Genomic DNA, 19189 nt, shown 5'->3' with positions numbered 1-19189 from the left:
AATCGATTCTGTAACCGACCTAGTTCAACAAAATAGATATCATGCTCATGTCACCTTAAACCCCTCTGTCTTTGGGTCTGCCTTCTTTGTACATAGCGTCAAATCATATTGTCTCATTTAACAAACCTCTACCGCGTACCGCAGCTCAACCATCTAATACCTCATTGTATTTCATCAGTTCTCTGTATATTGAATGCATGTATTATCTGTACTATTTCACCTACATGTATCTGCTGATTCGTTAATTATAAACCTAAACCGCCAAAAGCAATTCTAATTGAACTGAATCGTAACAGTTCTAACTTTTATTCAGTACATATATCTACAAAATCATTCCGTTACGATCCGAAACGTGTGGTGGCTGATGCATGGCTGATTCGGGCCGAGTAAAAAAAAAATCCGTGCAATGTGCCGCGCAAAAATATATTGCTTCGTTTCTGTGTCCGTTTCTGCGTGTTTCTTCGCGGTCTCGTTTCGGCGTCAAGCAAAAACGAAGTTCGTTTCTTCGCCGCGAAGAAACGTATTTTTTTACCACGCAGAAACGCGCCGAAACGAGCGCAGAAACGAACCTTCGTTTTTGCACCCGTTTCTGCGGCCGTTTTGGTGCGTTTCTGCGCGGTGATTTCTCGTTCCTCCACCCCACCAAAATGAACTTTGTTTCTGCATCCGTTTCTTTGCCACGAAGAAATGAAATCTACCGTACAGAAACGCACCGAAACGAGCGCAGAAAAGAACCTTCGTTTTTGCGTCCGTTTTGGGCGCGTTTCTGCGCGGTGATAAAAACGAACTTAATTTCTACACCGCGAAGAAACGAAATGAGTGCATAAACGAACCTTCGTAAAAACAATAAGGATTAATGGCCAATTAAGTTTTGGATACACCACCAAAGTGGCATGTCATTCGAAGATTGGTCGATGTTTGCAATGTGCCTATATAATTGAATTGAAGTTTATTTAGACACAAAAGAACAGTACAGAGGAGAATACAAATACACAAATATAAATCAGTCATTAATGTACAAAAATATGTCAAGGATTCATCCAAAGCCAAACAAGGCTGTAGTCAGAGAGGGGATGAACCCTGAAAGATATGGAGAAAAGGAAAACAGGTTCAGACCGTCTTTTGATGATATTCACTTGGAAAAATTACATCATGAGTTGGGAAATGAAATCATGAAAAATTGAAATACTAACATAAGCTTAGATCTTCATTTCAGCATTTCTTTTTCTTTGTCAATGAAATACACGGAAATTATAAAACCGTTTTTATCGTACGTATACAAATAAGACACGCTATTTCATAACATAAGGTTTGATTATTGGGAATATTTAGCTTAAGATGTAAATCCAAAGATTCAACACATTTTCATCTAAACACCGCTTAAAAATACACATGTCATACACATACGACTTGATGTAGATGGCGTTACTTTTCACAACTGTTCTTCTTATGCCGTTTTAACTTTGAACGGGATTTCGAATATCATGAAATTTATCTAGACTTTATATTCTATATTTTGGGAATATTTGTTAGTTAGGGATAACGAGCCAACTACTGTTCAATACGTTCACAATTGCGGTTTGTGATAGGTTATTTCTAGTGTGTGATGTCTTTTCAATTAAGATAATGAGCTTTTACGTAAAAATGATACGTGTATTGCAGAAGAGTACGCATACGTAAGTCGAATACGTTTGATTCGGCTTTTTAAGCACATTTCCGAAGACCCGGTCCGTACGATAACGCAAAGAATACGGTCAAGTCGAATTCCACAAGTCGGTCTCCGGTTGAATATCTCCGTCCGATTGTGAAATTGTAGCTGATTGTCTAACTCAGACCGATTTATGTCGAGATTCGTTTGAAATGAATAGCTTAGGCGGTACAGCTTCGTCATTAATCAGTGTCAGTGGGAAAAATTTTAACATAAATAAGTCTTATATAATAAAACATACCAGGGACGCTAAAATGAAGTCAATGGTAGGCTTACATTATACGTAGTGTCATCATACATGCTTAAATCGGAGAATTAGATACTAGATATCAATCATTTCCTTTTCACCTTCTGATGCAGATGAGTTGGCTGCAGCACGAGTGAATTTGAATTCCCGCTTCCATTTCCACTGAACCTGACTGGTCATTTCGGCTGCAACGGTCCACATAATGAATCGGTTTTCTGCATGTTGCAGAATTATTCAAATTCAATGTTGCTAGAAATTATGTCTCCAACGTACGTGCGTTTTTATGCACGCGAAAAAATGAATGTTTTTCAAAATAAATCAAACCCATTTGAAGTGAACTACTGTTCTCGTAAAAGAACTAGAAGAGCTTCTGCGTACGCGCATCAACGTTTTGCAGGACGAGATCTTGTTCCTGGTTTCAGTATATTTATCGACTTAGGGAACTTCCCTATTTGGTAAATATGAAACCTGGTCATGAAACCAGATTGCCGCTAATCACGATTTTATTTTAGCATACATTAAATGTATAGCTTTTGAGAATATGACAGTCAAAGTACGGAATTCATCGAATGGTCTTTTTCAAAATAATTGTTTTCCCGTTAATCGAATGAAAATAAAAACAAATGGTTAAATCGAACGTGCGCTGGACGGGACATTGTAGGATTAAAACGTCGATATAAGATCCATCACGACTAAGGTTACGGAGGGCTCGTAGAATTTTTGTCGCGTTCTTGTGTAGCTAGTGCGTTCTCATCGGGATTAGATCGTAAGGTTATAAACAGCGTCTAAAAAGGCATTTTTCGCGAAAACCTACGAAGAAAATGAGGTCAGAATTTTGGACTTGCGTTCTGCTTGTATTAGTCCATTGCTACGCCTGGACAGTGAGTAAAGGCAAGTAGAACTAACGCCCGATAGAATAGGGTTTTTAAATCTAGAAAGGTTTAACTCACAAAAAACCATTACCTACAGGTAATTCTTCAAACAAATTACCATTTACTAGTAAGATACCCGTGGAAACCATGGGGTATTTTTGTTATGCCCAGAACGTCATTTACGTAACTTTCTTGGAGCATTGTAATTAAGATGTGTTTCTTTTAAGCTTATCAATTTCATCATCCATTGTGATATAGTGAAAATCACAAACCAGGAAAATACAACCAATGCATCCGGGGTCAGGGGGAGGCTTTCTCAGATATTCACAAATATTTCGTTATTATGAATTTCTTTTCGGTAATTTTTGGTATTGTTTCTATCAATTTCATGTGTTTTATCTACCGTATCGTTTAAATCTACTCTTTACATAGGGCTAAGTTTACGTAAATTGATACTTGTGGTTTCGTCGTTTTTTTTTTCCTTTCATTTTCAACAATTCGATCTACAACCTTCCAACTATACCACACAGAAACATCAACTCGGAGACCTTCAAACAGCGTGACTTCTTCTATGCCTTCTTCAATTCCTGTAACGAGTGAACCATCTACAGAAATACAGCCGACAGAGCCTTCAATAACTACCACTAGTGATCCATCATCAGTGTCATCAACTGCTTATATCGGTATTGACGATTTGTTTTACTCATGGGTCAGGAGGGAGGCTTTCTCGGACGTTTACGCACATATAAAAATCATATTTTTTTCATATTCTGTTACCTTGTATAAATTTTGGTGTTGTCTTTATCATCTTCATGTTCATTACAGCGCAGTATACTCTTTACATGCAGCTTAGTTTACGTAAATCAATACTTGTACAAGTGCAAAATTGGTTTGCGTCAGTTATACCATGGACGTATAAACTAGATCTAGTTTATACGTCCATGGTTATACTATTCAGTGCCGGATTTATAGACTGGCATCAACTCAACCTTAGGGGGTTAACTCAATTGAAAATGAATTGAGTTAGCCCGGGTTAAATTTAATATCAATTTATGAAAGCGGGTCCAGGATATCAAGGTCTTAAATTTCCCGCTTAATGCGTTGTATTGTAATCATTTTGGTCCAAGTCCGATATACGGCATTAAAGTGCAATGTGTAGAGTTACTTTTTGAGTAACTCTATGGTATGGTTAAGACATTTTGTTAAGAAGGTCTATCCGATTCTAGAATGTATAGTCTTTTACGACATTTTAGTTAATTTGATACAATCTGTCAATATAACAACAGGTAAGTAAATAAAGCGCGCGTCAGATTTGAAAATATATATATATGCGATAATTGAATTATTTGAAAAAAAAATTTACAATGTTAGTCTTGGAAAATATGAAGAATGTTAGTACAAATTGCGCTTTCTGCGATGAATAGACCTTTGACATGGTGTCGTCGGTTTTTCAGTTTCAACAATTCCATCTACAACCTTCCAACCACACCACACAACAACACAGAGTCCTTCAAAAAGCGTGACTTCTTCTATGCCTGATACAAGTGATACATCTACGGTATCTCATTCAGAATTACAGACGACATCGTCATCGGCAGCGAAGCCACCAATAACCGTCACTGGTCTATCATCGGTGTCATCAACTACCGCTGCTGCTTCCATCAGTTCCACGGCTGTAAATCCAAGTTCCACCGTTCCGACTCCATCACAAACATTAGGTGGGTGTAGATTGATAATAGAATTTTTCCAATGTCCGTTCATCTATGAAATATCGGACTATTCTTACAAATAAACCTCACGAACAAACCGTATTTGTATAATGTTATATATAACCGATTTACTCGATCATGGTGTCACTAAGATTATTTCAGCGCGTGTGTTATGAGAAGTTTTTTTTTGACAGTGGCAACACTTTCTTTCCGTTTGTAGACAAACTGTCGTTTATTGTCGGGATCGTGGCTGCGTTTGTGATTTCCTTTATCATTATAGGCGTGACTTTACTCATACGAAGTCGAGGTACGAATGTCTGAATGTCTTTTACATCAATCAAACTGCATTAATCGAAAAAACTGCAGTTCGATATTTTTTGTGTAATAGTCTAAACCAGAACTTCTTGTGAATACTAACTGCCAAAAGCTTCGATAACAATTTTTTATTCCGTACACGACACAAAATCGTTTCCTTTTTCATTTCAGGATTGCTAACGTGTGGAGGAAAGAAGTGCGTTTGAGAAACTTTCTTAAATCAAGTCAAATCCTCAAACACAATCAATCATATTCTGACGCTGAGAACTTCGATGATTATTTTTTCCTTCTAAAAAGCAAATGAATATTTCTTTCGTTTTAGACACCGCTCACAGCGATATGACCCAGATGACATACAATTGGATCGATACTTGAATCAAAGAAACGGTAAACATATATTGTACCATATACGGAACAATAATATTTTTAATTGAATTGATTTGAATCGGTATAAAAGTTACGTATTACCAAAAATCAATCCTCCGTTCCCTTTTATTAAAGACTTGTTCAGTAAGTTTTTTCAGACATTAAGTGGGGCTTATATTTCTGTTTCGCACGTCACACGGGGTGCATCGTGATGCAGGCGTTTGATTCATTTCAATGAATCGGTCTTATCTACTAGGGGCGGCCCTGGATTCATTATAGTCAATCTACAGAGATAAAAATTTGTAGATGTTGTACATTGTGCATGTTAAATATTTAGGTAGTATCGATGCTGACCGCAAAAAGTCTGGAAAATCAGCTCGTCGTGCTGAAACCCCGACGAAAAATAACGGCTCGCAGATTCAGGATGCTTGGACCGAAGCCATCAAGGAAGGTTGGTTGTCAATTTTCCTATCGAGAATTTCACATGAACCTACGTGTGTATATATGCTCGGTGTACGTTTCGTTTTATTCGATTTTGTTCATGTTTTATAGCGGATGAAGATCCATACGCGATTTCTGGAGACCCGGATATTATACAAACGTACGTCACATTATCAGCAGAGCCAGGTATGAAAGCCGATTAATATTGCAAACGAAAAACAAATCACAGAAAACGTACTGAATGATCAAACCGAAATGTATTCTAACTTTCAGCACAACCGATGTATGCACAAGTCGACAAGAAAAAGAAACGGGACAAAAATAAATTACCAAAACTAGCGCCTGGTGAGGGAAATTTCTTTAGATCAAAAATATACTTTTTCAATCAAGTATCGATTGAGAAGATTTATTGTGTTTCTAAACGCATCACAACAATTCGTATCTGCAAGATAACAACTACAGCATTGTTTTAGGATATCCGGATTCAAATGTTTATACCTCCGCCGTATTTGTGTTTAAATCATTTCTACTGTCGAAAACCCGTTAACGAATTTCCTCATTTCATTCAAATTCGATAAACATGCAATAAAACATTTTGTAGAATGCACGTTGAACGACACAGATTTTGGCAATTTTGACCGGCAATTGGAACTCGATTCATTTGACGAAGAGGCGGAAAGTCCGTATTACGAATTGAATGACGACGACCTGATGGAAATAGCGAAGCAAACAGATAACAGAGATTCGTCGTTTAGAAAACCGGAAAGCGGACTATCTAATGAAGCTTTCGATTCAAAATACGGACCTCCAGATGATGATTTACTGTCGAACGGAAATCGCGTAGTCATTGAAAATGACCTGTACGTAACAAGTGGTCGACTCAATGGCCGAAACTATAATACTTATACTGGTAATCTAACCGATGGTTCAGATGTGGTGTAACGCATTACTTTCAACATTTAACCAATGCAACGATCCGAAACGCATATTCATTGGGTTGGAGAACTTTTATATTTGTGTTAATATTGCGTAATATTGCTCGTTGTCGCAATGTAAAGAAATTGATATATAGGATAAATATGTTACGACAGCGATAACGGGTTTTCCGCTTAAATGAATCTATCGCGTATTTCATAGTATGAATTGTAAAGATTTCAATAGTTTTAATTGGATTTGACGCCATTCCATAGCGCCGATTTTTTATTTTGTTACGTAAGCAATAAACCTTTATTGAATCGATTTTTCACAAGAGAGTTTCCGCCATTTTGTTCTGCTGTGTAAACACAATACACAGCCAATCACTGAACGCCTCGTCGGGGAGCTGTGTCGCTGTAGGTCCATTCGTACAGATTCCCACATAGTCTGTCATACGCGGGAGATAATTTATGCAATATCGCATTGAAAATTATTCGCAAAATTTTTCCGAGGTATTTTCCATGTTCATACGTGAACAGATTGCTATTCTAGCCGCAGTTTATTGCGTAATTTGACATAACGTATAACACGTCGATTATCCCGCGTCCCCTACATCTAATGACCGTTATGATTATAAACAAAAGTACGGTGTATTTTCGCCCGATACGACAGCTCGGTATGATCGAATTGATCTAGATTTTTATGTTACTATTTCCGTAGCTTTTTAATACGCATTGTATACAAAATATTTGCGTAGGATGTAAAGATAGCATATTTGTGAACCCCTGTGAAGCTGGCTCCCGGTTCCCGGTTCCCGATTCGGCTCCCGATTCAAAAACATTTTGAATCGGGAGCCGAACCGGTAGCCGGCTACTGGTTCCAGGTTCCCGATTCGGCTCCCGGTTCAAAATGTTTTTGAATCGGGAGCCGAATCGGGAACCGGGAACCGGTAGCCAGCTTCACAGGGGTTATTTGTGATACTGTCCTTTCCATTCATAACTTCCAGTCGAAGAGATGAGTATGTACACTGAGCATTTCTGTCGTGAATCCGAAAATGTCACTTTCGGGCTGACAATACAGTCAACTTGTTTCTTCTCGAGTCAGTAGAACTTGTAAGTTGTAGAGTAGAACTCTGCGTCAAAAATGCAGAAATGATCGGATAAAAAGCATGTCATTCTGCAATAAAAACGAAATTTATTTCATTGTTTAAAATTGGTAATCTGGTGATGTTATATAAACTCTGCATAATGTATACATGTACAGTAAACCTTCCCGTCGAAGCGACACGTGACAGATATACACACAACAACTCAGGAATTCAAATAATTTCCTCCCGTGTAAAATGCTTCTGAGAAATGCCTCATTTTGTGTGCTACCATTTTCGTGAGTTTCCCCCATGAAATGGGTAAAATAACCGGATACATGTAACTACGTACGTAGTTTATCACGCGACCTGTTGAAATATGTGTGTCTATTGATAATCAACCTACGAATGAAACATATCTAAATAACATCAAAATGATTAAACAATTGAGCAATTAGGTACGATCCTCTTCATGAATTGGCAATTGGTCGAGATGGTTATATGTTATAATATGCGCTTCGAACAATATTCGCAACAGGTCAAATTCCGTCTGTATCATAATTGCTTCGAACAGTAACGGGTCATTCGTAATGCGCTCTTTGTGTAGCTTTCAGTACTGTTTAATTTCACTTTTCTGCTGATACTTATAGGTGAAATACGACGCCCAGGGCCAAATTCGGTTTTCGTATCTAGTCGGCTAGTGGTCAACTAATAACCGAATGCGCTTGATTTTCGAACTATCCGGAATATGGTTCCGACTAACGGACATTCGGTTTCGTTTAGTTCGACTATAGTCGACTAACTCAGATAACCGAAGGTGGCCCTGGCTGTAGGAGCTCGATAGGCTGCGTGGTCCTATCGAGAGCACCATGAGCGCGTAATAACTGTGATTTGACTTTGTTACACGCTCAGAAGAATCGTCGAACGGGCCACTATTCCGATAGATGAGATGAACTATCTTCAGACTTATTTGGCCCCTAAGATGACAACGTTTTTCACGAACGAGGAAGGACATTTCATTGGTTTTTTCAGACATATAATGTATGGCCATTGTTATTGCCGAGTATCGTTATGCACTTGGCCATTCGATTTAGCATTTTCTTTCGAGCGATTGTGAATTTTCGTCACGAGTAACTTTATGCGATATAAGACGAACCAGAAGGTCTGAAACAAAGGTACCACCAGGAAGACCAGGCACAAACAAACCACCGTGGCTTTTCCCGGTCGACGCCAGTCCAACACGCCCAAGTAGAGCACGTTGTTTTCCGGATCGACCGCGAAGTAAATGACGGTGAATATAACGTAAACGGTCGAGAAAACCATCGTGTACACAACGTGAAGAAGTCTAACGGGAACCGCGTTCACCGAGAAATCAACGACCATCATGACGCTGTTGAACGCGTGGGCAGCGTACGTGTCAAATTTAAACGGTTCAGATTTGTGAACGAACCCCCAGTACATTAGTGAGATGATAAACGAGGAATTCAACGTCGCTTCGTACAACAGCCAATGTAATTTGATTAACCCCTGATTAACTAGTGGTTTTTTCGATTGATCGTCGCAGCCGACCGCGTTCGGCTTCTCTATCTCGAGCATGCCGGATGTTGCCGTCTGATTTTCCTCATTCGATGGCGCGTCGCGTCGTGGTCGTTGTCGTTTCTGGCGCAGCCGCTCGCGCGATTTGTAAAAACCGATCAGCGCCACGACAAACGCTACGAGCTGATAGGCGGTCAACAACGCGTACGTCCATCGCGTGATAAATGCGAGGTTAAAGTGGCGCCTGGTCGGCCCCGGTTTCCACGGTTCCGCGGCCACCGAATAAATGTAAACGATCGTCTGGTACAAGGCAAAGGCGGCCCTCAGCGCCAAAAACAAAACTGGATGACATTCCAACCACTGAAATGAGAAAAATAGAGCTCATTGCTAGAAAAATCCCCACAGTTCTTGGTTAAGTTTGACCCTGTAATTAGAATTGTAGATCCACGCAACTATATCTGCAATACTTCGATTTCCGTTTTCAAAATCAAACCCCCTGCTTCGCTCCCGGCAGATGTGGTGGGTTTGTATGGGGCACTAAATCAAAACAAACCAAACGAAATCTAACAATCAAATGAATAATAGGGTCAATCCCTACTTTAAGATAAAGAAAATAATTCAGTTCATATTTCTAATGTTTTAACTGGCAACTATCGAACTGAGTCCTGAGTTTATGGTATACTTTAAAAAGTCAGTTTATGACATATTAAAATGATATAGTTTATAGCCTGTTTTCGATAGCTCGAACGATCGAAGCTATATTTGTTAAACTGTTATGTTGCGGATTGATGGGAGCTTGATATGTTTAGTAGGCACAGCATCGTTATAATTTTTTCGCTAACCTATACATATCCGCATTTTACTGCGTTTAATGGAAGCAAGTGTAATTTATTAAGTTGCTATCAGGAAATGAAATGGAGTGCCCACATTTATTTACGATGCTGCAGACTAAATATTATTACGTCCAGTATTCAAACATTGATGATAAAATAGTAATTTTCAGGCTTTTCAAGGATCTTCCGTAACCTCGATGTCAAATGGATTGCACCGACCTGACTCTTGTAGAAATCTTCTTGGTTCGAATGGGTGAAAAATAACTTCTCCAAGCGGAATTCATTCCGCAATGTAGTTTTGAAATTTTCCATCATACGCTAAAAACCATCGGTGTCAATCAAGATTCAACAAGGCCGATACTGAAAAAGAAACGAAAAGTTACTGTTCTGAATCAATCTCTAATGCGTATGAAAAGGAACTTGAAAATAGTTGAATAAATTTTCGAAACACAATCACGCGTGAATAAAAGTCCACAAATTGAAGCCTACTCAAATAAGTTAAAACCCACAATGACTCGGATAAAATGTGTGAAAGAAGTTGTTTAAATGAACTCATTTAATCCAATTTGTAATTGTGGTATTTAACTTATTTGAGAGTATAGTTGCCAATTCGTGCAAAAATAATTTGACCTCTTCGTCGTCAAGACTTATTCCATATCTGCGCTATCTGATTGAAAATACATGCGCCACTACTTCAAAATGTCGACGTAAATATAATCGACGTCATCTGGCAAGATATTTCATTGACTTCGGTCAAGAGCTTCGTATACGAGGGTCCACAACTGAGTCTGGTGAAAATAGTTTATAAGAGTTTATACATTAATACGTTAATACAATAATAGTTTATACATTAATAAACACTAATTGTAACAAAGAGTGGCGGTTTGGCGGTTACGAACCTTAACACTGATTGATAAGTTTAATTAAGAATAGATAAATGAGTTAAGTACCTAATCGATCACAAATGATAATCCAAAATACACGCACAGTGAAATGCAATGCAAATGTGACTGACAGATACGATCGCAAAAATGACAGGCAAAGGCCGAGTGAAGCATTTAATTGATAATCTTTAACAATGGCCTTTCGTTGCTTGACACGTCGAATCAAAGGACGATACAGCCCCCTGCAAACTGAATCGATCAAACATTCTTAAAAAACCGCTGACAAAATACTCGCACTTTGTTTTAATCCTGGATATGTTCGCTATTTGCTTAGACATACATTACGGGTTTGCATTGGCCGGATAGTCGTTTTGCGCACAAAAGATATATATGCGGAAATATGACATGCTTAGGTCAAGCTATAATAGAGATATGATATTATTATATTGACTCATCGTAAACGTACCCCAAAGGTATATCATAAACCACCATTGAACTATTTGCATTGACGGGTCATATTCCAAGATTTTCCTTCTCCATTCGAACCTGTTTATTTTTACACACATTTTGTCTCTTGGTTTTTTTCCCCCTCCTTTTTTCCGTGTCGAAAATGATGAATACCTGTGACGAGACGCCAGTGATTTTCATTTTTATGCATTGTGCTCATTTGGCGATACCGCCACCTTAATAATGGCTATTAAGAGACGCAATGAGACATTAGCGAACTGCCCGAAATTATGTACATAGAAGCGCACATTCAAATATAGAAATATCAAACCAGGCTAAGTGGTGTTGCGGCAATTTGTTTTCATTGCATTGTTTCAAATTACGCACGACCTCATTTAAACGTCAACGAACAAAACCGCGTAAAAGTTATAAAAAATACATTCAAAATATAGCCGTTTAGCTTTTTCGAATAGTAATAACTTACGTGCTACAGAACTTAAAGTTCAGTTTTTATTCGTTCAAAAGTTGGGTAAGTTCTCTTGTACTTTTCTCGTCCATGGTTTAGTGGATCATCCACTGGTTAAGCCATGACAAAGCCCGTGAATTAGCGAGCTATATCCGTTCTCGATCAGACTAGCTAGGAAACGCGTAGAAACTCGCTGAGCTATCGAATCGAATGAAAATCAGCCACTTAACCACGGGTAAACACTCGATCGATTACGTTTTTTTTCAGATAGAATTCCGAAGATAGGTTATAAGATCGTTACCCATCCTTCGTGCAGGTGTCAGACGAAGGGCTTCCACGTGTTAGGCAAAAACTATACGTCAAATAAACAAAGCGATGAACTCCGACTGAATTAGCTAGAATTAGAAAATTATCTCTCGTTCGCGGGCAAGCCCCCCACGCTGGAAACAAAATAACTTGTTATCGTTTTGATTGGTTGATTAACCGCATTACATTCATTGCGGCTGATGAGAGAAAACTTATTTGCATCGACCGGCGCAGTTCAAACATTTGAATATACACGAAATGACTCAAAAAGAACAGCCCAATTCGATATCGTACGCGGCTTTACATCGGATGGTTGTAAGACCAACACAACCCGGCGCGTTTACTATAGTTTATACCAATTCTACCCATCCCAAAACATGCTGTGTCATAAGAGGTGATTCATTTGCTGCACGATATTTGTTTAACTGTGGTTGAGTCAAACCCCTCCCGTTTTTTAATTACGTAACCATAAGGTTCTGCAGAGACGTATATAAGGGAGGATTTCAGGTGCCTGGATCACGCCCCCCTTCTAGAAACATTAAAAAGATATTACCAGTGTACTAACTGAATACGACACAAAATCCTAGATAAGGCGATTCGGTTATACCTGTGCTTTGAAATCCCAATTTTGACCAATGCCGGGTAACTATGCTTACGGTATGTTAGCTGTCACGTTTCAACAGATTTCTTTACAAATATAAGACATCCCGTAGGACTGGGCTTGGTTCTAACATTTCCATTTGTAGAATCTCACTTACACTTCACGCTTATTTATATGTCATTACATAACGTGCAGCGCTCGCATTCCAAATTGTGCTCGGTTATCAGACCTTGTCAATCACAAAAATCACGTAAAATGGAACTGGATTCATTTTCAATAACTTTATTCTTTACTCCCATCTACATACCATCAGAAATGCATGCATTTTCGATAATTTTCATACAAACAAATGTATTTACCTGTAAAATCAGCAGAACGAGCCACGAACCCAATGGTACTCTACATCATCCGAAAATTCGGGGGAAAGTTGCTGGGTCCCGCATCGGTTGTAAAGCAAATCATTCCGCGCGAAACACTTATTATTATTGCGTGAGTAATATGCGTTCGGGAGAGATTATTCCAGGATACGCAACAAACAACTGGTTAAACTAACAAAACGCTGACGTCACGTAAATAAAAACCGGCCTCAATATAATTGATGAGAAACATATTCCTTCATTCTTATATAATATACACTTATCCAGGCCTCGCCGTTACTTTTTCAGTTGGGTCTTTGGATTATTTACCGGGAAGTTCATTAGGCTGGTTTCGTACGTATAGTTGACAACTTTTCTGATTTGTAAATCATCCCGACTTTCTATCAATTAAAATGAATACTTACATTTATCTCCGTCTGAATTGCTCGCGTTCTGTTGACCGTTTCTTAAACAATACAAAATGATATACATATACGAAAACAAGATACCCAATCTGCGAAGTATGCCCCTACCTATATCATTCGATCCGCAAAGCATTCTCTCTGTTCCTATACTCATGACAGAACTCTGCTTACGTATGTTTAGACAAGTTTTCAACTTGTGTAAAAATGGGTTTCCGTCTGTTAGTAGGCCTACGCGTTGTACTCATCCTTCGATCGAGACTTGATTGCCACACTATTCATTGAGTGAGATATGAAGAAATCCGTTGAAAGATAGTTAAAAAATACTTAGGCTACAACACGATGAAAAATGACAATACGTATAGTGGTGAAAAAGTTGAAAACGCGTCGGATATCGTGGATACGTATGTATCGCTAGTATTCCTGTAACATAAATAGCGACCGATGAATGTATATACTACATAGGAAATTATACTTGGTGACTATTTAATTGGTGATAGTTCGTCCGTAATTTCGCACACAAATAGTCGACGATAAATATCGAAATTGTATTCAATTACATCACGACATTTCTGGCGAAATTATGAACACCCCAGAGTCACTACCGCTCCCGATTGATACATTAGTTACAACTCGAAAATCGCGATTCTGCCATGAATTTACGAACAGTTTGTATCGGTAACACCAAATGATCAGCTCTTGAATTCGCAAGGATTTTTTCATCGCGCCCATTGAGTAGGCCGATTGAGAAAATGTCGAACCTACAAACTTTCCATACGTAGCTCATAACTCATTTACCACTAACACATGTGCTAACCACGTTTAGGAATTTAGAAAAATGATATGATTACAAAAACGAATTTATCTCGTTCAGCTTTTGTTTTGATACGTACATTTCATGGGAATTACGCACGAAAGATGTATGCCTATATTTTGTCGCGTGGCGTGGGCGAACTTCGGTTATCGGAGTTAGTCGACTATAGTCGAACTACGTGAAACCGAACGTAAGTTAGTCGGAACATTCCGGATAAAGTTCAGAAAATAAGCACATTCGGTTATTAGTTCCAACCACTATAGCCGACTAGATACAAAAACCAAATTTGGCCTTGGTTGCTGCTTTAAGAATGTTTATCTGGTCTGCGAGGTGTCATGGCGCACTTCAAAAACAGAATGGCGGTTTTCTCAACCGGGATTGGGGCCTAGCGGGTAAGTATTCAGGGTCCAGAGGGTTAGGGTTAGGATAAGAGTTAAGTATAAAGTTTAGGATTAGTTAGTGGTAACGCTATAAGTAGTAAACAAGTTGAGCACCGGCTCTAGGGGAACGACCGTTGTTCGGAAGTGAGTGATGGTATCACGTTGACGTAGCTGGCGACTGGTTGTCAACGAGGATATCCTTGATAAACTTCTCCGTATTTTTGGTTGAAGCCTACTGCACAAATTACTATGACTATGACTATTTTGCATAAGTACACATTGCCATGTAGGTAAAATACGTTCTTTTGCATCTATCAACCTTAGTATTATGAATACTATAACAACGCACCACATTTTGAGGATTCTAGTCACCATCTATTGTACTTTTTGATCCGTATCTGTAATTACCATTATAACTGTACCATATGCATACACGGAATATACATTACCGGTATCGCGTGGATATGTCAACTACCAACGACTTAGTTTCAAAATTCAAAACCCCAATTCATTCTTATGGTTTATATGAATACGATTCCATAAATTAAAATGACCATTTCGTACGGTGCATTGCAATTGACCAAACTTTCTAATCGTGTTTTGTTTTCTCACGCCAGGCTTGATTAACCTTAATTGCAGGTGCTCGCTTTTTCCGAAGCTGAATTTTGATATCCGAAACGTCACAACGCTCCCACCACAGCAGCTGTTGTCACATCAACGACTCGAATGGGGTTATCACACGTCAGGCTACAAAAATACTCTTTTCAATATACTTCAACTATATCTTATTACGTTATGGTTTATATGTCAACTCCTATTCCAAAATTGGCGACAGAAATATTTTCCTGATTAAGTGTATCAAATGAAGAAAAACCCAAACTACTCAAGCTACCACAATAGAAGTAAGATGTATGTTTTTCAAATTCTTTCACTGTAATAGTGGGTTGGCGAAAGCATAACTTTCTAGGTGTATTTCTAAATAGTAATACGCCATTTCTAATTGAATTAACCTTGAACCAATTATTACCGGAATATTGGCCAAAATGTTTAATGTTGATAGGCTTACAGAATGGGGTGCAGACGTATTACAGAGACCTGCTGTCTAAAAAATGAAGCACTACGATTTAAATCGAAAAGTCGGCTGTACGGTAAATATCAGTAAAACGAACTCAAAACGATTCTTGGTCGAATTTGGTTTCAGTAGAAAAAAGTCGATAACATCTGTAAAACGAAAATCGAGATGATTTCGAATAGTTCACGAAAGTAAACCTTCAAATATACTCATACAAACATGTTAGATAGTTCGACGATTGGGAGGGGGGCGATTTTCGTCAACTGTTAACCCGTCCTTGTATCTGGCTAGTTAACGCGTTACTTCTTAATCATCTGGGGCCGGTTGCACAGTCATGGCTTAGACTTAAGACCAGTCTAAGACCAACTTAGTTCTATAGTTAATCTAACAACCTGAGACCAGTCTTAAGATTTAAGACCACTTTTGGACTTAAGTCACGACTGTGCAACTGGCCCCAGTTTAATAGACTGGTTTTAACTTGAACTCGGGGGCTAACTTAATTCATTTTCAATAAAGAAGTTTCCAGTTTCTAGGCGCCATTTTGTGGCGGTCCCGCGAGGTCCCCATTGTTGCGATAATTTGCGCTCATTTTTAAAACATAAGTTTAGATTGAATATCATATAGTTCTGCAGTCCCTTGCTCGACGAAATCAATTTACACACCATTTTAAAGGAAATGAAATGCAGATATTAGCTGGCGATTCTTGGAATTTTTGAACGCAACAATTGAGAACAGTGACGATGTGAAACCAAGGACCGCATATCTTAACCGTGCGTAAAAGAAATCGCAATATTTATTAATTTTAAAATATCTAAGTATCTCTTAAAGCTATATTTCCAATTTTCACAGAGGTTAAAGAGGGTTATTTGCAGTTAAAGCCTGCGTTGAATTTTCTAAAATATCTTTCCTGACGACTGATCTGTACTAGCTTGAGTTTGAGATTACGCGCAAAAGGGGTCTCCCACTGCGCACCGCCATTTCACTGAACATTGAGATTTGCGACAAGAAATTTTTAAATGCAATTTGATTTCTTCACATTTTCCATGGGGATATTTTGAGATGATAATCCATATCTTCTTTGTACCGTATTTTGGCGGGAGCAATTCGTTAATCTGGTTTCGGGATCCGGTTTGTCCCGCTATTGAAGTGTGAACGGCCCAGTTGAGGAATTGTCGTATACAGCCCGTCCAGCCTAGCGCCGATTTTGTGTTCGGTGAAATCAAACGTTTTAGAGTCGATGGTGAAATGTGCCAGTCAATTTAAACGCTTAGGACATATTTAACACATATCTCTCTCTGGTAATCCCTCATTCTGGGATCATACGATGAATTTAATGAATCTCAACCTTCTTGCTGGAAAACATCGACCAGAAAACCTTACTGATATAAAATTGCAATATAATATTTAAAGGGGTTCATATCTGTCCCCCATTTGATATTCTGTTTTAGGGGGTCAACGTCCAGTTTGGCAACTTTCAGCTGCGCCGCATATTCAAAACTATATATAAACTTAGAATTTTTTTCTAGTGTCCAACCATGAGTGGTACATTCGGTTGAAACGCAAATTAGGTTCTCAACTAGGCCACATTTGCAACCAACACAGAAAGTCCCCACTCTAACAAGAAATCCTTTAATTTCCCAACGCTACAAAACTCGAATTCATCAAAACACTCAAAGTCCATTTTCAACCATACGAAAATAAAGGTAATATATAACCATCAGAAGCAATATTGATAATTACAAACCAGAATAAAATTTCATTTTTGCGATTTCTTTTCACAAAAGTGTTCAGTGAAATGGCGGTGCGCAGTGGGAGACCCCTTTTGCGCGTAATCTCAAACTCAAGCGGGTACAGATCAGTCGTCAGGAAAGATAATTTAAAAAGTTCAACGCAGGCTTTAACTGCAAATAACCCTCTTTAACCTCTGTGAAAATTGGAAATATAGCTTTAAGAGATACTTAGATATTTTAAAATTAATAAATATTGCGATTTCTTTTACGCACGGTTAAGATATGCGGTCCTTGGTTTCACATCGTCACTGTTCTCAATTGTTGCGTTCAAAAATTCCAAGAATCGCCAGCAAATATCTGCATTTCATTTCCTTTAAAATGGTGTATAAATTGATTTCGTCGAGCAAGGGACTGCAGAACTATATGATATTCAAACTAAACTTATATTTTAAAATTGAGCGCAAATTATCGCAACAATAGGGACCTCGAGGGACCGCCACAAAATGGCGCCTAGAAACTGGAAACTTCTTTATTGCGTTAACCCGTGGGTTAAAGCTAAAACCAGTCCATAAAATCGGGGCCAGGGGCCCTAAAATTTCACAGACATAATTTCAAATTCTGTGTGTTCGGCACATTAGTTTGAGAATCATTTTAGCCACGGTTCGTGGTTGGTATTCAGAAAATAAATTTTTTCATTTCGTTCATATCTCTGGATTGGATTAAGATAGAAACAAAGTAAAAATATCGATGAACTCGGCTGATAATTAGCTAATTTATGATATCACTCATTTACATATAAAGTTAATGCAACAATGCGCGCTAGTGAAGTTATAAACATTGATATTATATCGTCTTCCCGATAATTCAACTTGAATTATTGCTCATCCCATTCAAAAGTTCTTACAAATTCTAATCTTTGAAGTTTTCAGGCTCAATAGACATCTATATGTGGTCTTACATACTTACTTATTACAAACTTTTACTCTCAAGCACTTCCCATTTTCACTTATTTTTTGATGTCGTCAGAGATTTATGATGGCGTTCTGAGGAGGTTATGTAAAAAGATAGATTAATCATAAAATAATCATAGACAATCATAAAATAATTAAAAACAAAAACACCGACCAGCCGAGTTACTTGAAGTGATTTGCCAAGATCTAACAATATATGTTACAGCCTAAGGCATGAAGCTGTATAAAACAACATTCCATTATCATTCAGAAAAAAATTGTCCTTTGAAATCTTTGCTTGGGAACACTCAGAAAAGAAAACGGATACATGCCGAGAAAAACAGTCAGCTGCAAGGACTCAAGTTCAAATTTAACAAAAGCTGCAATCAATATGTATTGTATTTCTAAATTAACATGTGTTGCCGTGATTTAAAATGTAAAATAAAAACTTATAAAATCATTTCTAACCAATCCGACCAGCGAACAACAGTGATTTGTCGGTAAGTTACAAAATGTATTATATTTTTAATGTACCACGTACCCAGTTCATTGTAATTTCAATAGTTTACATACAATTGTATTTCTGTGACCGTGTTTTAGCTAGAAGGAATGTCCATCTCTCCAAAGCTGCCGAGTGATAAAAAACACTTGCATTTACTCGTAATTTTATGTCATTGTCAGAGCATCTTATTGATTTGTAAATTCATTATCAATAAATGTATCGATGTGGTCATG

At 38.1% G+C, this 19189-nt stretch overlaps 2 protein-coding genes across 7 annotated transcripts; one reads left to right on the top strand and one right to left on the bottom strand.

Moving 5' to 3' along the window:
• The first annotated feature begins 2520 nt into the window (after window positions 1-2520).
• Window positions 2521-7027, top strand: LOC141902010 (uncharacterized). Of its 2 annotated transcripts, none has more exons than XM_074789636.1 (9): window positions 2521-3510; window positions 4399-4545; window positions 4757-4843; window positions 5023-5047; window positions 5174-5238; window positions 5555-5668; window positions 5770-5844; window positions 5932-6003; window positions 6260-7027. In XM_074789636.1, exons 1-9 carry the CDS (start codon window positions 3399-3401, stop codon window positions 6598-6600), a joined length of 1038 nt encoding a protein of 345 aa, XP_074645737.1. In that variant the 5' UTR covers window positions 2521-3398; the 3' UTR covers window positions 6601-7027. The 2 variants fall into 2 exon arrangements, with proteins under 2 accessions (XP_074645737.1, XP_074645736.1); XM_074789635.1 differs by having other exon boundaries at window positions 4282-4545; window positions 6260-7025.
• A 530-nt stretch (window positions 7028-7557) lies between these two features.
• LOC141901507 (protein rolling stone-like) lies at window positions 7558-13910 on the bottom strand. 5 transcript variants are annotated; one of them, XM_074788788.1, is made up of 4 exons: window positions 13620-13910; window positions 13512-13552; window positions 10246-10386; window positions 7558-9553 (listed from the first exon to the last, which is right to left on the bottom strand). In XM_074788788.1, exons 3-4 carry the CDS (start codon window positions 10339-10341, stop codon window positions 8711-8713), a joined length of 939 nt encoding a protein of 312 aa, XP_074644889.1. In that variant the 5' UTR covers window positions 10342-10386; window positions 13512-13552; window positions 13620-13910; the 3' UTR covers window positions 7558-8710. The 5 variants fall into 5 exon arrangements, with proteins under 5 accessions (XP_074644889.1, XP_074644890.1, XP_074644892.1 ...); XM_074788789.1 differs by lacking the exons at window positions 13512-13552; window positions 13620-13910 and adding exons at window positions 11377-11531; window positions 11842-12146; XM_074788791.1 differs by lacking the exon at window positions 13512-13552.
• Between the last annotated feature and the right edge of the window lie 5279 nt (window positions 13911-19189).

Source organism: Tubulanus polymorphus, chromosome 3 (assembly GCF_964204645.1).
Source record: "Tubulanus polymorphus chromosome 3, tnTubPoly1.2, whole genome shotgun sequence".
Classification (NCBI taxonomy): Eukaryota; Metazoa; Nemertea; class Palaeonemertea; order Tubulaniformes; family Tubulanidae; genus Tubulanus; species Tubulanus polymorphus.
The sequence above is the reverse complement of the archived record's forward strand: the minus strand, read 5'-3'. Positions and strand labels throughout refer to the sequence as shown.

Bases quoted from the DNA above. Each gene is read 5' to 3' on its own strand.
- LOC141902010 (XM_074789635.1), top strand. From the start codon at position 3,399: ATGCCTTCTTCAATTCCTGTAACGAGTGAACCATCTACAGAAATACAG. The intron at 4,844-5,022 runs GTACGAATGTCT...TTTTCATTTCAG, and splicing joins TTTACTCATACGAAGTCGAG to GATTGCTAACGTGTGGAGGA. The intron at 5,239-5,554 runs GTAAACATATAT...TTAAATATTTAG, and splicing joins ATACTTGAATCAAAGAAACG to GTAGTATCGATGCTGACCGC.
- LOC141901507 (XM_074788788.1), bottom strand. From the start codon at position 10,341: ATGATGGAAAATTTCAAAACTACATTGCGGAATGAATTCCGCTTGGAG. The intron at 9,554-10,245 runs GTCGGTGCAATC...TTCTCATTTCAG, and splicing joins AAGATTTCTACAAGAGTCAG to TGGTTGGAATGTCATCCAGT.